Raw genomic sequence first — 13,907 nt, 5'->3', positions numbered from 1 at the left:
TAGGCAATCGAATAGATTTTTGTTTAACCCACCAGTTAGCAAAGAGTAGCAATGACAGTCCGTGTTATTTAAAACTTTCTTTTATGGCATGGAAACTTCCTAAGTAAATAGTGGGTGGCTTGCATATATAACTCACGGGGGATCCAGCAAATTTAATAATTCTATGACTCGACATACTGAAGGGGAGGTCCTTTATTTTGGGCACAAACCTAAACATAAATTATCGTTACGAGACTAAGGTCCAAAAATCTTTAAATCAAATTAATCGCAGTAACAAGACCTAGATGAGCAAAACAAAGGAAAAGCAAATGTGCAGCCCTTTGTGGGCTAGTACTTAAAATGCACAATAAAACACCAGCGAGAAAAGTTATCAGCATATGTTGAGAAGGCAAACAAGGCATTAAAAAATGAGTTGCGTAGGATGTAGCGAAAAGTCAGCCACAAGATGGCACATGCTTCCATGCCCGCTGTGATTTTGAAGTATTGAAAGAAACAAATTAAAATCAGTTAGTGTAGACAATCAAGTGAGGCATTTACCAGTACTGCAGCAGTCTGTTCAACTAACGCCGGCCGTCCGGCAGCGCAGTTCAAGGTAAAGGGCACCGCATACTGCGGTGTGATGGTGGCTACGTGTGGATGAAGAGTTGCTACCATTAGTGGTGTACAGCTTCCCTGAAATGTAGATTAGGCAGTGAGTGAAACAATATGGATTCAGGCAGATTATTTGGGTTTAACAGAAGGGATATTGTGGTTGTGCTTCTAACGATCGCATGATATTATAGATTTCTTGGCAGTAATCAAGAGATTGAAAAGGTAGTTGGAGAAGATCAAAAGTTTTGCAATGCAGATACATCTGTTTATTGATGACATATACACCATATAAGCACATTTGGAATTGTGAAGTGATTAACTGCCATCAATAAACTGTTTTCATCCATTCTACAGAATAACAATTATTCAAAGTTAAACATTATGGTAGCACAAATGCAAAACTATTATTTTTCCTGCCTTTGCAGGAATGCATCACTCATTCAAAAAACATATTTTTGACTTCTTGCAAACAGCACCAGATAAAACATTATTGGATATTCAATTTCATAAACAGAATTCCAATCAACCAAATCAATGGACAGTTAGCCACTTTGCCAGATTATGTTTACCTGCACATGGGACTTTAAAAATTATTTTATATGGTTGTAGGTATTGTAGGACAGGACAGATATATCTATTTATGTCCTTAATAATACATGAGTTAAGTGCATTTACAAGCTTTACATTTGTGAAAGAAGAGAGACATTTTGGCAAAAACTTGCCTAAGCAGTCGGCACTTCGTGTCATCCATTTTGTTAAAAGTACTACCCATTTGTCCAATGCAAAATACTGTACAGCCACAGAACCTATTTTTCCAAGGCGAAACACTTTTACAACTGTTTACATCACTGTCAGATGTTTATATCATATAAAACATTTTTAACTGAAACACTAGCAGTGGATGTACTTTTCCATCAAAAATGTACATTATTTTAAGTTTGAAGACTAGACTTGTTTTTTTAAGCTTAGACAAGGCTGCAATATTATCTTGCTCTTTCTAATAACGTATGGTGCATGGGGGGCTATTAAATGCTTAAAAAGATTCCGATTGAAAACTCTGGAGGCTTATTAATTTCACAAAGTACCTACGCTAAGAGGGCCCACAATATGTTCATCTAATATACACTGAAGGCACATATTTCTCCCTATGCTCAGTGATGCTGCCAGGCTATGGCAAACAATTCATAACAGGGTGTTTGGGCTCTCTGATATGCATATGTGTGGGTATTATATGGGACTGTCAAAACTCCAAGACTTACTGTCAGCACTTCTTGGAAAAACAATGCTCACAAGGGATTTATGTCATTAAACCTCCCCTTCTCAGAACCCTAGTCCTCTTCTTAAAAACATTTAAAATCTGGTAAGGTGATGGTATAAAAAACAAAAAACAAGCTAAAAATGAACAAACTATTCTGTGGTGATAGCTAGTTTTTAAACATTGAACAAATCGAGTACACAACACAAAAAGACAAATATGAACCATCCAAACAAGGAAAACTAAAACATATGGAAAATTTAAGAACAACTAGTTATCTAGATTACAAGACTAAACAATAAAGGAAGTGGCCATGTACATAAAAACGCTACTAAAATTTCGAGTTTTTGCAAAAATGATAGGGAACAAACACTTCTGTTTCAAATTTGATAGAACTGCTTTGTCAGAAGCCTCAGAGGACTGACATCAGTCTCATCTAAGACACAAAAAAATACTTCTTGAACATGGTACTCCAACACAAAACATCAAAAACTGGATGGCGGGTCTGTTCCAGTTTGGTATTTTCAGCCAGCAGAGCACATGAATTCACATTTTGGTATTAGTTTACCTCAAATTCCAAGTAGAAAATACATTTTGTCAAACTGAAAAAGAAAAGCTGAAAACAAAAGCACAGAAGTGGTAGCCCATACTTTGCCAAAAATGGAAGGCTTACCTCACACTCAGATGCAAAAACTACGTGTGACAAGGTCTCAATATTTTCTAAACTTTTTAAGAGACAAGTGAAGTTCAATTTAGCTTTCTCTACTTAGTACAAGTTAGCTTATAAACGTTATTTAATCTGGTACAGCCTTTACTGTCATCTTTCTTCTATCTGTTATTTCTTTAAGCATGCTATCAATGCACATGTCATTGATAAATGAAGATACTGCTTTTTTTCTCTTTTTTTAGATGTAAGAAGCAAAAACCTAAGTTAAGCCAATTCAAATCTCTTAGTACATGTGTTTGATCTGCACACATCTTTCAACAAAAAATACGGGAGACAAACACGGTCTAAGGTATTCTAACATTTATCAGACAAAAGTCCACATTCAGAACAGATTAGAGACCTGCATACTCAAAGTGGGCTAGATTTTATCATTTGAGTTCTTTTCTTGACATCATACCATTGAAAACTTGTACTAATGTCTGGATATACTGTGGCAAAAAAAATAAAAATTAACACAAAATCATGTTAAAACAGGTGTTTTATAGCGAAAATTTGTGCCATCTATTCATTCAGTCACAAAAGAGAACGATTAGTTCTTTTTACCGGTAGGTATAGTTTTCCAGCTTAAAGAATTTTCTGGATTCACATGCTGCGCATTATTCCATCATCTAGCAGTTGGGTCTGGGATTTTCCAACTTTTTTCGTCTTCTTTCATCCTCTCTTTATTTTTTATAGTTTTTGTTGTTGGACGTTAAAGGAACCGCCCATTTGGTGCTTCCTTTGATGTCCTCCAGAAGCTCCCACGTTTTGGTGCCATCTTCGTGTTTTTTTTGTTTTTTTTAATTCTTCCAACTTTTTGGTGGAGGTGGGTGGGTCGCATGTGAATTAAGAAAATTCTTCAAGCTTTAAAACTACACCTACAGGTAAAACTATTCTTTTTGCAGCATTAATCTTTTCTGGATTCACATGCTGTGCATAGATTAGGTAGTGGTATATTTCATGTGCAGTGGTTGGGGTCAAGATTGACTTACATTTGTAAATAGATGTTTTAGTACCCTTTGATCCACCTGGGCTTCTTGGCTCATTTGAACGTCTATACAGTAGTCTTTTGTGAAAGTGTGTGTGTTGATCACCACGTGGATGCCATACAAATATACTGTAATGGTGTGTTTGCTAGAAAGTAACTGATTGCTCCTTTTTCCCGGTTGACTGTGCCCTTGGCTTTGAGCTCAAATATTCCCCAGAATATGTGTAACATATCTGAATATTTTCAGGGATCCATATGGCCGCTGTACCTTTAGTTACTGGCTTCCCCATGTTGTTTTCCGCAAAGGAGACAGCTGTTTTGTCCTTCTGCATGGTTTTGTTCTTTTCATGTAGTACATTATTGTGTGCCTAGCAACCAATGTAAGCAAGGCTCCTTCTGCTGATCTTTTGGGTTTTTGAAAAAAACTTGGTATTTGAATAGTCTGGCTTATATGAAATTGTGAAACTATTTTTGGTTTTTAAAAAAACAACTGTGGATCTGTTCTCATAATAATCATGTCCTTGTGGTTTTGCATATATGGTTCCTGAATTGTGAGTGCTTGTATCTTGCTCACTCTCCAGAGCAAAGTGATAGGCACCAGTAGAGCTGTCTTTAGTTTGAGCATCTTTTGTGAAACTATGTGCAAGGGCTCAAAGAGCAGCTTTATTAACTGATGTGACACCAGATTACGGTTCCATAATGGTGTAGGTACCTTTCTTGGTGGTGCAATTCTTTTTGCTCCTTCTAAGAATCGTTTTATTACTGGTGCTGTGAAAAACGTCTCCCTATGCAGCCCCTTGTGTAAGCAACTATTGCCTCCAGAAGTACTTTTGAGAGGCATATGTTAACTTGCAGTTTATCAAATATGCTAAGCACTTTAGCAATGTTGATTCTTTTGTATTTTTCCTTAACAACCCCCTTTTAAGGCACCATAAGGAGTATAATTTCCATTTAGGCCTTCTTAACTCTCTAAGCACAGCCATCTATGTCCTCAGGAGCCAAGCTGCTAAGCTCAAGGCTTCTAGTTCTGGGCAAAAAACTTTTGCTTTCTCCATAGATAACAGGTATTTTTGCCCTGGCAGTTTCTGAATGTTTCCTTTTGCCATCTGTATTAGTTCTGAGAACCAAGTCAGTCTTGCCCATTGGGGGGCAATTAGGATTAGAATCATCTTGCTTCCTTTGCATTGTACCATCACCCTGTGTAACAGTGGTATCAGGGGAAAAGCGTAAGCAATGTCCCTGACCAGTTTATTGGCACAGCATTCCCCACACACTGGTGGTGAGGTTGTCTGGATGCAAAAGCTTTGGCATTTTGTGTTCTCTAGCGTTGCAAAAAGATTTTTGTTGGAGTTCCCAACTTCTGAAGGATCCTTTTGACTGGTTTTTGATCTAGTTCCAATTCATGTGAGCAAGATGCCTATCTGCTGAGCTTGTCTGCTTCTGTATTGTCCTTCCCCGAAAGGTGGATCACTGTTAATGTTATCTTCCATTGTAATGCCCAATTCCAGACTTCTTGGACTCGCTTTGATAATTGAAGGAACTGTGTTCCTCCATGTTTACTAATTTTAACCATTGCTTTAGTGTTGTCTGTTTGGATTAATACTGATCTCCCTAAAAACCGCCTCTAAAAGGCTTTTAAGGCTAGGAATACTATTTTAAGTTCTAGGATGTTGATTTGTTGAACTGCACCCTTCCAAACTTCTCTGACTTTGAGCAAATTCATGTGTGCGCCCCATCCCATATTTGAGACATCTGTTGTAATTGTTACTGATGGAGTTGGTTGCTGAAATTTCATGGCTGGAGTTATATTCGACCTGTTCTACCATGCTATTTCCTTCTGTATTTTTTTGTATGACAACCACTAGATCCTCCTAACTTCCTGTTGTCTGTGACCATTAGTTTTCTAACAATTTCTGAATTGGTGTCATGTAAAGTCTCGCCTATGGGATTAGGGGGAACGCATAATGCCATTTTCCTTAGAAGTCTCTCCACCGACCTCACTGTCAGAGCTTGCCCCTTCTGGTAAAATTCAGTGCTTGTGAACACAATCAATGATTGTGTTCTCTTCTTGTTGGGAAACACCTTTTCCTGATTTGAGTTTGTTCTTGCTCCAATAAATATATTTTCCTGTTCTGGCTGTGGGGATGATTTCTCTATGTTTATTGAAAATCCTAGTGAGACTAATGTCTGTATTGCCTGCTGTATGTCTCCTTAATTTTTTTGTAAGAATTTGTCTTTACCAACCAGTGGTCTAGATAAACATGTATGCCCTGACTCTTCAGGTCAGCTGCTACTAAACAGTTGAACACTCTTTGAGCTGATATTATTCCAAATGCTGATACTGTGAACTGGTAGTGAATTTTGCAGTCTTGTGTGTTGGACATTTATTGGTATGTGCAAGTAGATGCCCTTTAAGTCTATTGTTGCCATGTATTCTGTTTGTAATGGCAGGAGTAACTCTTGTACTGTTGTCATTTTTAATTTTTGAGTCTTCAGGAACTTCTTTATGAATCTGAGATCTAAAACTGGTCATAGTGCCACCTACTTTGGAAATTAGGAAGTAAGTTGAGTGGTTTCCTGTGCTATCTTTCTTCTTTTGGAACCCTCTCAATTGCTTTTTTCCTCAGTAATTCTTCCACCTTCTTGGGGAGATGTGATGTTTCTTCTTTTCTCTTTGGCCTGATTGTTGGAGGGAATTTTAGAAATGCTATGCAATATCCGAATTTAGTATCCATTTCCCGGATGTTATTTTCCTTCACTCCTGAAGAATTTTTTTTATTTTGTTGTTCCTTGTCCTTGCCTCTCCATGAGGTTGTCTGTGAGAGGTGTGTTAGGTTTGCAGAGTCACATGTGTGAGAGTAGATCCCTTTGTGTGGTTGACACCTTCTTTTGCCCTTCTACGAAAAGGCATTCAGCTTTGTTGTTGATGTTGCCAACCTTGTTGGGTTAAAGCTGACTGGCTGGTTCCCTGAAAAGCCTTGATGTGAAGATCCCATCTGGAAACTTCTTCTCCTTGTGGGCCTGCAAGATGGTGCTGTTCCTCTGCACAATCCTCTTTGAAACTGCAATGCTGGCATAGATTTAACAGTTTCATTGTCCTTTAACTGGTCACGTTTGTCATCAACTGTACTACCAAACAATTGTTTACTGTTGAATGGGATGTTGAGAATGCTGGCCTGTACTTCCGGCTTGAATCCTGAGAGTTTTAATCATAAGTGCCTTCTCAGTGTTACCCCATCATCATTTGTCAGCTAGATGTTTAAGCAGCAGCCTAAGCTGAGTTTATACATGAGTTGGCAATGTTTTGCCGTTATCCATTAAGTGTGCTGCCCTTTTTCTGGATTGTTCTGGGAGGTGCTTCATCAGCTCCCCAATTCCTTCCCAGTGCTGATATGCATGGCGATTAAGCAGTACATTAGAATTTGCGATGCATCACTGGTTGGCTGTGCTGAGCTCGAATTTCTTCTAAATGAGCTTCATCTTCTTGCTTTCTTTTTACTGAAGGTGGCCCTACTGTTAACAGAAAATTGGCCTTTTTCTTGCAGTTTCCACAATCATGGAATCTGCAAGCACTGCTTCTTTTATATATACACACCGGATCCTTAGATGAATGTTTGTATTTTTATCTCCGCTCTTGGAATCACATCTTGACAAGTAGCAGGCTCTTTAAAGGCTTCTCTTCCCTGGTCCTGGACACTGGGAAGCATTGGTAGAAACTGGCTCCTGATTTGCGTAGGCATTATAAAGTTTCCAGAAAAAATCAGGATCGAGGCTTTTCTTCCTCCAGGTGTACCCCACACTTCTCAGCTGCATATTTAATGACCTGGTTATATATACCTATGTAGTTGGGGGGAAGAGGGCCTTGAGGGGTAACTGTCTACCACCTTCTTCTGGGATTTCTGTAGCCAGATCCTGCCACTGCTCCACATACACAGCTTCTGAGCCCTGATATGTTTCAGCCAACTATTCTTCCTCTTCCAAATAGAAAAGGCCTTCTCCCTCTTCTTGGTGCTCAGGAGTAAGGGGAGGCTCAATTTCTTCGACCTCTTTCTCCTTGTGCTCTTTCGGCATCAAAGTGTTTTGGGATATGTAGAACCCCTTTAGGCTTCAGAAGTTCCTCTTTTTCTGAATGAGGACAGCCATTTCGGCTTCAAGATGTTTTCTCTGCCACTCTATTGCTGCTGCCTTCTCTTCAGCGTCAATACTTGGTGTCTTCCCCTTCAGCATCGAAGAGTCCTTCTAAGACATCTCGGTCTGTCAATTTTTGACGTCTGAACCGTCTTTTGACATCTTGGATTTGTCAAGTCCTCCTGCAGAGTCCCCGAGCGATCCAAGGGGCTTTTTGGTCAGGGCATACCTGCAGTCACCAACTCTATGACGTTTAGGCTCCCTTTGAGGCCCTTGTGTCTGATCTACATGACTGGCTGTTTTTTGAGGTTGATGACACTCTTACCTCTAGTTTCTTTGTTTTCTTAGTACCCTGACCTTCGATGTTGACGATTTTCCCTTTGACATCTCTCCATCTGATTCCTCGGTGACACTGTCCTCTTTGTGTAGAGGCCCAGGTCCCTTAGGAATGGTGGTGTCTGCTGGCCTCTATCTCTCTCTCTCCCTCAGTCTCTTCAATGAGAAGACTGAGCAGGCTTTGCAGTCCTCACTTTTGTGGTCGAGAGGACGACAGATTGCAGACTGGGTGGTTGTACTTCCAGAAGAACGTGTGGTAGCAGTTGTCGCAAAACTGGAAGGGTGTCTTCTACATATAGGCTCTGCTGACAACCCCCTGAATGGGCATTCTCAAAAAGTCTTTCAAACTCTTCTTGCTTCTCTATATACTCCTCCCGTACATCTTCGTCAGTGATAACGACTGATGACGGTTTTCTGGAATTTCTTCCCAAAAACCGTCTTGCTTCAGCAAGCTTCCAGACCCAACGGAGGAAAAAAAAGAATATGAAGATGGCGACAAAAAGTAAGAGCTTCCAGAAAAGGAGATACTGCGTCACAGAAAGCACCAAATGGGAAGATCCATCAAAACCCAACAACAACAACAAAAGCAAGAAATAAGAAAGAACTAAAGATGATGAAAAAATTGTTGGAAAATTCCAGACCCAACCACTAGATGGCGGAACAATGTACAGAATGTGAATTCAGAAAAGATTCATGCTGCAAAAAAGCAGTATAAAGATTTCAGAATATGTCCTTTTTTATCAACAAGATTTAATCTAAAAAACAAAAATATTTTAAAAACACAAGAGGAACAGTAATAAAGGATAAAAACATATTACCTCAAAGACCTATTCTAACAAACTACCATAGAGTTTCAAAGTACTATCATCAGCAAACCTGCATCTGACTGGTATTCCAGTATGAAGTCATGCACAGCAGATGGAGAAAGACAATCCTCAACAAGCCCATGAGCCTGGTAAGCACAATATTGAGGTTCCAGGATTCTGCAAGAAGCACCCTGGATGGAATTACCCTTTTAAGGCCATCCACAAAAGCTTTAAGGACTGGGATTCTGAACAAAGAACTATGTTGTTTGTTCTGTAGATATGCAGCTTTAGCTGCAAGATGTAGGCAAACTGAAATGTAAGATAAATTTGCTTGTTGTAAATGGAGCACATAAATGATGTATTGAAGAATAGCTTTGATAGGGTTAATATGTTTAGGTTTCCATTTAGCAGCATACCATGCTCTAGTTGTGGGTCTACGAGCTTCCCTGAGAATGTCCATACATTCCGCAGGCAATCCTAAGTAACCAAACTCTAGGACTTCAAGGTCCATATCGCAAGGTTGAGTGACGTGGGGCCTGGATGCCAGATCTGCCCTTGATTTTGTGTGAGAAGGTCCAGCCTGTTGGGAAGCTTCTCGTGGGGAACTACTAATAGGTTCAGAAGTGCGGTGAACCATGGCTGACGTGCCCAAGTAGGAGCTACAAGGATCATGGTGAGAGACGTTTGCCAGATCCTGAGAAACAGAAATAGAATGTGAGGGAGAGGTGAAAAAGTGCAAACAAATATCCCCGACCAGTTCATCCATAGAGCATTGCTCTTGGAAAGAGTGTGGATACCTGGAGGTGAAGCTTGGGCATTTCGCGTTTCCTGCTGTGGCAAAAAGGCCTACCTGAGGAGTTTCCCACTTTGCAAAGTATCTTTGAAGGAGTTGTGGGTGGAGTTCCCATTCATGGACTTGTTGCTGCATCTTGCTGAGATGGTCTACAAAATCGTTGTCCATTCCTGGGAGATACTCGGCCACCCGGGTCAATGTGATTGTGAAGAGCCCACTTCCATATTGTTTGAGAGAGTTGCGACAACCATGCACCCCCTCCCCACGTAGATAATACATGGCTGGCATATTGTCTGTGTGGACTGCGACAAACCTTTTGAGATAGGTGATGAAGAAATGCTTTCAGGGCTAGACACACTGTGTGAAGCTCAAGGTAACTGATATGGAAGGACTAGTGACAGCTATCCCAGAGGCCCTGTACTTTGAGGTCTTGAAGGTGAGCACCCCACCCTATCAATGATGCATCTGTGGTAAGTATAACCTGAGACACAGGGTTAAGAAAGGCCACCCTTTCAATAGGTTGGTGGTATCCTGCCTTTGCAGATCTTCCAGGTGACCCTCTAACTGAGACCACTGATGAGGCAGACACTGCTGTAGGGGACGCATGTGGAACCTGGCATGGGGAACGATAGCAATGCAGAACGCCATCATTCCTAAAGGGGCACAATAGTCCTGACTGTGTACAAGTGATCCTCCTGAAACTGGAGAAGAGACTCAAAAATCTGAACGCGGCCAGGTTGGAGTACGCTAGCCACAACTCTGCATTGTGAATAGCTCCTAGATCAGGCTTTATCTGAAGGGGTTGAAGGTGGGATTTGAAAAAGGTGAGTATTAAGGCCAGAGGGTGAAGGAGATGCACTGTCAACTGGTGTGATACTGGCACAGTTGTAGGGTTCTGGCTTTGATAAACCAGTCTCCTAGGAAAGGAAATATGTGGATTTGTCTTCTGAGGTGTAGAGCAACTACTGCTAAAAGCCACTCGGAGCTATGGTGACCCCAAAAGACAGAACATTGAAATGATGATATTTGCCTGCAAAAACGAACCTTATGTATTTTCGGTGCTCAGGGTGGATGGGAACATGAAAGTAGGCGTCCTCTAGGTCAAGAACTGTAAAAGTCGCATTGCTGCAGAAGCGGAAAAACATCCTGAATAGTAACCAGGTAATAGTGTTCTGACAAGAAGTATTGGTAGGTCTGAGAGAGCCGTTCTTTTTGTCAATGAGGACGAATAGAGAAGAAACCCCTGAGAATATACCTGTGACTTGATGCCCGTTTTGAAGAGAAGAGAGTGAACCTCTTGTGTGAGAAGAGTGAGGTGTTTGTGTGAGAGTGCAGGGGTGAATATGTGACGGGGTGGTAATGAGCTCTGAACAATAACCATGTTGAATAAGGGAAAGGACCCATTGGGCCGTGGTGATGTTGACCCATTCTAAATAAAAGCTTTGGTGGTGTCCCCCGACAGGTGTAGATGCACGGGGAAAGATGGAGGTAGTCACTGCTTTGCAGTGGAGGAAGAGCCATCGGGAGGCAGTGCTCTTACCTCTGCCCTTACTGTTGTTGCCTCTGTAGGACCACCTACAGAAACCTCTGGAATAGGAGGGTGGAGGCTGTCTGGATAGGGAAGGAGATGCCTCAGAGGACAAGGATCTGTAGGCACCTCCAATAAGTGGGACGAAAAAAAAGTGCTCCTTTGTGTGGGGGACTGGAGAGCACCCATGGCCTTTGCTGTATTTGTGTCTGTTTTTTTTTTTTTTTTTAGCTTCTTAGTATCTATTTGAGGGCCAAAAGATACTCCTTATCAAAGGGCATGTTAAGGACTGCTTGCTGTACTTCTGGTTTGAAACCAGAGCAGCAGAGCCACGCGCGCCTTCTTGGTAGTACACTTGTATTGATGTTGCATGCAGCTGTATATGCAGCATACAGGGCACAACGGTTAGAATTATTTGAGATTGTTTGCTCCTCAGCAACAATTTGTTGCCCTCTTTTGCAGTGCTCATCTTGGAGAAATTGGAGGAGCTCCTCCAGGTCATATCTAGCCAGCCAGTAAAGCCTGGCATTGTAAAGTCCCTTTTTTGGATGGTCAATTCCCACTTTTTGTGGCTGGATGCAGTTGCTTTTGACCTGAAAGAGACTGAGGCTTGTTAACCAGACCCCAGTACCAGTGGTCTTTCCCTTAGATTGTACAGAGATTTTGCAAACCCAATTGGCAGGGTCTTTACCACCCCTGTAAGGCCATAGTAAATGGTACCAGTGGTACCCAGGGTAGGGATGGTAAAAGGGTCACTAGGGCTGCAGCACTGATTGTGCCACCCTGTGTGACTCAAGTAAAAGCACAGCCTGTAGAGCTGCCATGTTGGCCTGCACAAGCAGCTTGTCTGCTTGAGTTCGACTCTGCCCACACCAAATGCAGGCAGAGTCCCTTCACTGCCCACAGCACAGGTCAATCCACCCTAAGGCAGACCTCCTATAGCACAGGAGGCAAGCTGCACAAGTGTGAACATATATGCACGAGCATATATGACCCTGTAATAGCATTTCAATCGTAACGCTATCATAAGTGACTGGTGATCCATAGGATAACATGCAGTGGCACCCGGGCAGTCCCCAGACGCCCAGCTCCAGGATGGCCCGGCCGATTCCCCACGTGTTTGGTATCAAACAATGTGCTTTTAACCCTGAGCACGATTCTCATCCACAATTAGCTAGCATGTACCCTGGTGGCGTCCTTAGAGGATTGCACCTTCTCTTGCCTTGGTGGGACTTCTAAGCCATTTGCCACCAAGACAAGTCTGCCCTCCTGCTGGTCGTGCTATCACTTTCCCCAGGATGGAGAGAGAGGACCTAGGCAGGAAGGAGGTTACACCTCCTCCCTTCCAGGATGGCTAGTGTTTATAGCAATGAAGGTGGTGAGCCTCAAATGTTTTCACTGCCCTTGATGTGTAATCCTTTGTCCCCCAAGTGAGGACAAAGCCCTTCCCGCCCTATCTAGGCTGACATGCGGGAAAATTAGTTGTTCAGGAGGCGTACAATTCCAAAAGGCTAGCCACACATTTAGGGTAGGCAAGGAGGTCTGTACAGCCATGGAAAGGCTTTGCTATATTGGCATATCTTAGAAATAGTGGGTTCTGGGTAGAAAAGTGACGTACTCTCACAAGAAGTCTTCACTTTAGGGGCAGACTAGCCACAGGGACCAGTAGCCCATTGGCCACCGTCCCTCACACCCTTAACGCCTGTATGCCAGGATTAGAGGGGTTTTCCTGGCACCAGAACCTCAGCTCTGACTTTGAATCTGAGAAGAGGCACAAGACGATGCAGTCGTCAACAGGACCGGGAACTTTGTCGGCGTGCAAAAAGAGGACACTTCAGTGCCCTTGGGAGACTATATACTGGAACTGTGTGATCGATGTGTGCCTGTGGTGGAAACTTGATGCTCCCAGCAAGAGGGACTCCAGGTAACGCCAGAAACTAAAGAAGACTCCCGTGACTGGTGGAACCAGTCACCTGCAACCTGCAGAAGAATCACTGTGCTGTGTCACAAGAAGTGCAACATTTTGTGACCCTGTTGAGTGAACTAAAAGAAAGTCAGTGACCTTCACCCCGGGAGTGGTAGTGAGGCTCTCACCAGGTTTCGAGACGCTATCCCCTTCTGGACGACCTCCAGCCGGCGAAGTAACAGTTGACTACTTTTACTGTTGCCAAGGCTTGTCTGTCGCCAGCCCGGTAACCAACGGCTTTTCAGACATCACTGACTCCAGAGTGGTTCCGAGCATAGTGAACAAGGTCGGCAACGACCCCACTTCAGAGATCCTGCATCCTGAAGGAGGCAACTTCAAGTGAAGCAGCATAGCATTATTGGCGAACCAGTCCCGTGATTGACAGATGCAAGGCTATGTCTGCACCTGGAGCTGCCGGACATTGTGGCGAAGCCCAAGTTGTAGAACCCAGGTCCTTGGACCCCAAAGGTCTCTACTTTCCAAGGATAGAGTGTAAGTCCACTCCAAAGTGTGCTTTGGTCAACTGCTTCAATTCTGACAGCGCCCATGGATCCCGTCATCACCAAGGACAGCTAGAGCACCTCTGCACCCAGACTCCCTATGCAAGGTAACTAGAAACTGACTGTTGAGGCTTTAACGCCAAGTTAGTTCCATCAGAGCTCACCCCAGAAGTGACCAATTGCACACTGTGATTTTCCCCATTTACTTCAATGCAATCGTTTCACCATTGAAAGTACTGTTTTTCAACGCAACTCTGGTTGTATGTAAGATAGAAGTTTTTGTCTAAATTAAGATAAAAATCAGCTTTAT

At 42.4% G+C, this 13,907-nt stretch overlaps 1 protein-coding gene across 8 annotated transcripts in view; it reads right to left on the bottom strand.

Annotated features, from left to right (window-relative positions):
* Positions 1-13,907, bottom strand: part of HIPK1 (homeodomain interacting protein kinase 1) — a 504,680-nt gene that overhangs the window by 62,832 nt on the left and 427,941 nt on the right. For 5 of the 8 annotated variants that reach the window (XM_069238723.1, XM_069238721.1, XM_069238722.1 and 2 more), the window contains one exon: positions 538-672. The exons of the other annotated variants lie outside the window; for them this stretch is intronic. In XM_069238723.1, coding sequence (XP_069094824.1) covers positions 538-672 — 135 coding nt within the window. The remainder of the gene's footprint in view (positions 1-537; positions 673-13,907) is intronic. 8 annotated transcript variants of the gene reach the window in all.

The sequence above is a fragment of the Pleurodeles waltl genome, chromosome 6 (genome assembly GCF_031143425.1).
Source record: "Pleurodeles waltl isolate 20211129_DDA chromosome 6, aPleWal1.hap1.20221129, whole genome shotgun sequence".
Classification (NCBI taxonomy): domain Eukaryota; kingdom Metazoa; phylum Chordata; class Amphibia; order Caudata; family Salamandridae; genus Pleurodeles; species Pleurodeles waltl.
This window is presented reverse-complemented; position numbering and strand designations above follow the sequence as displayed.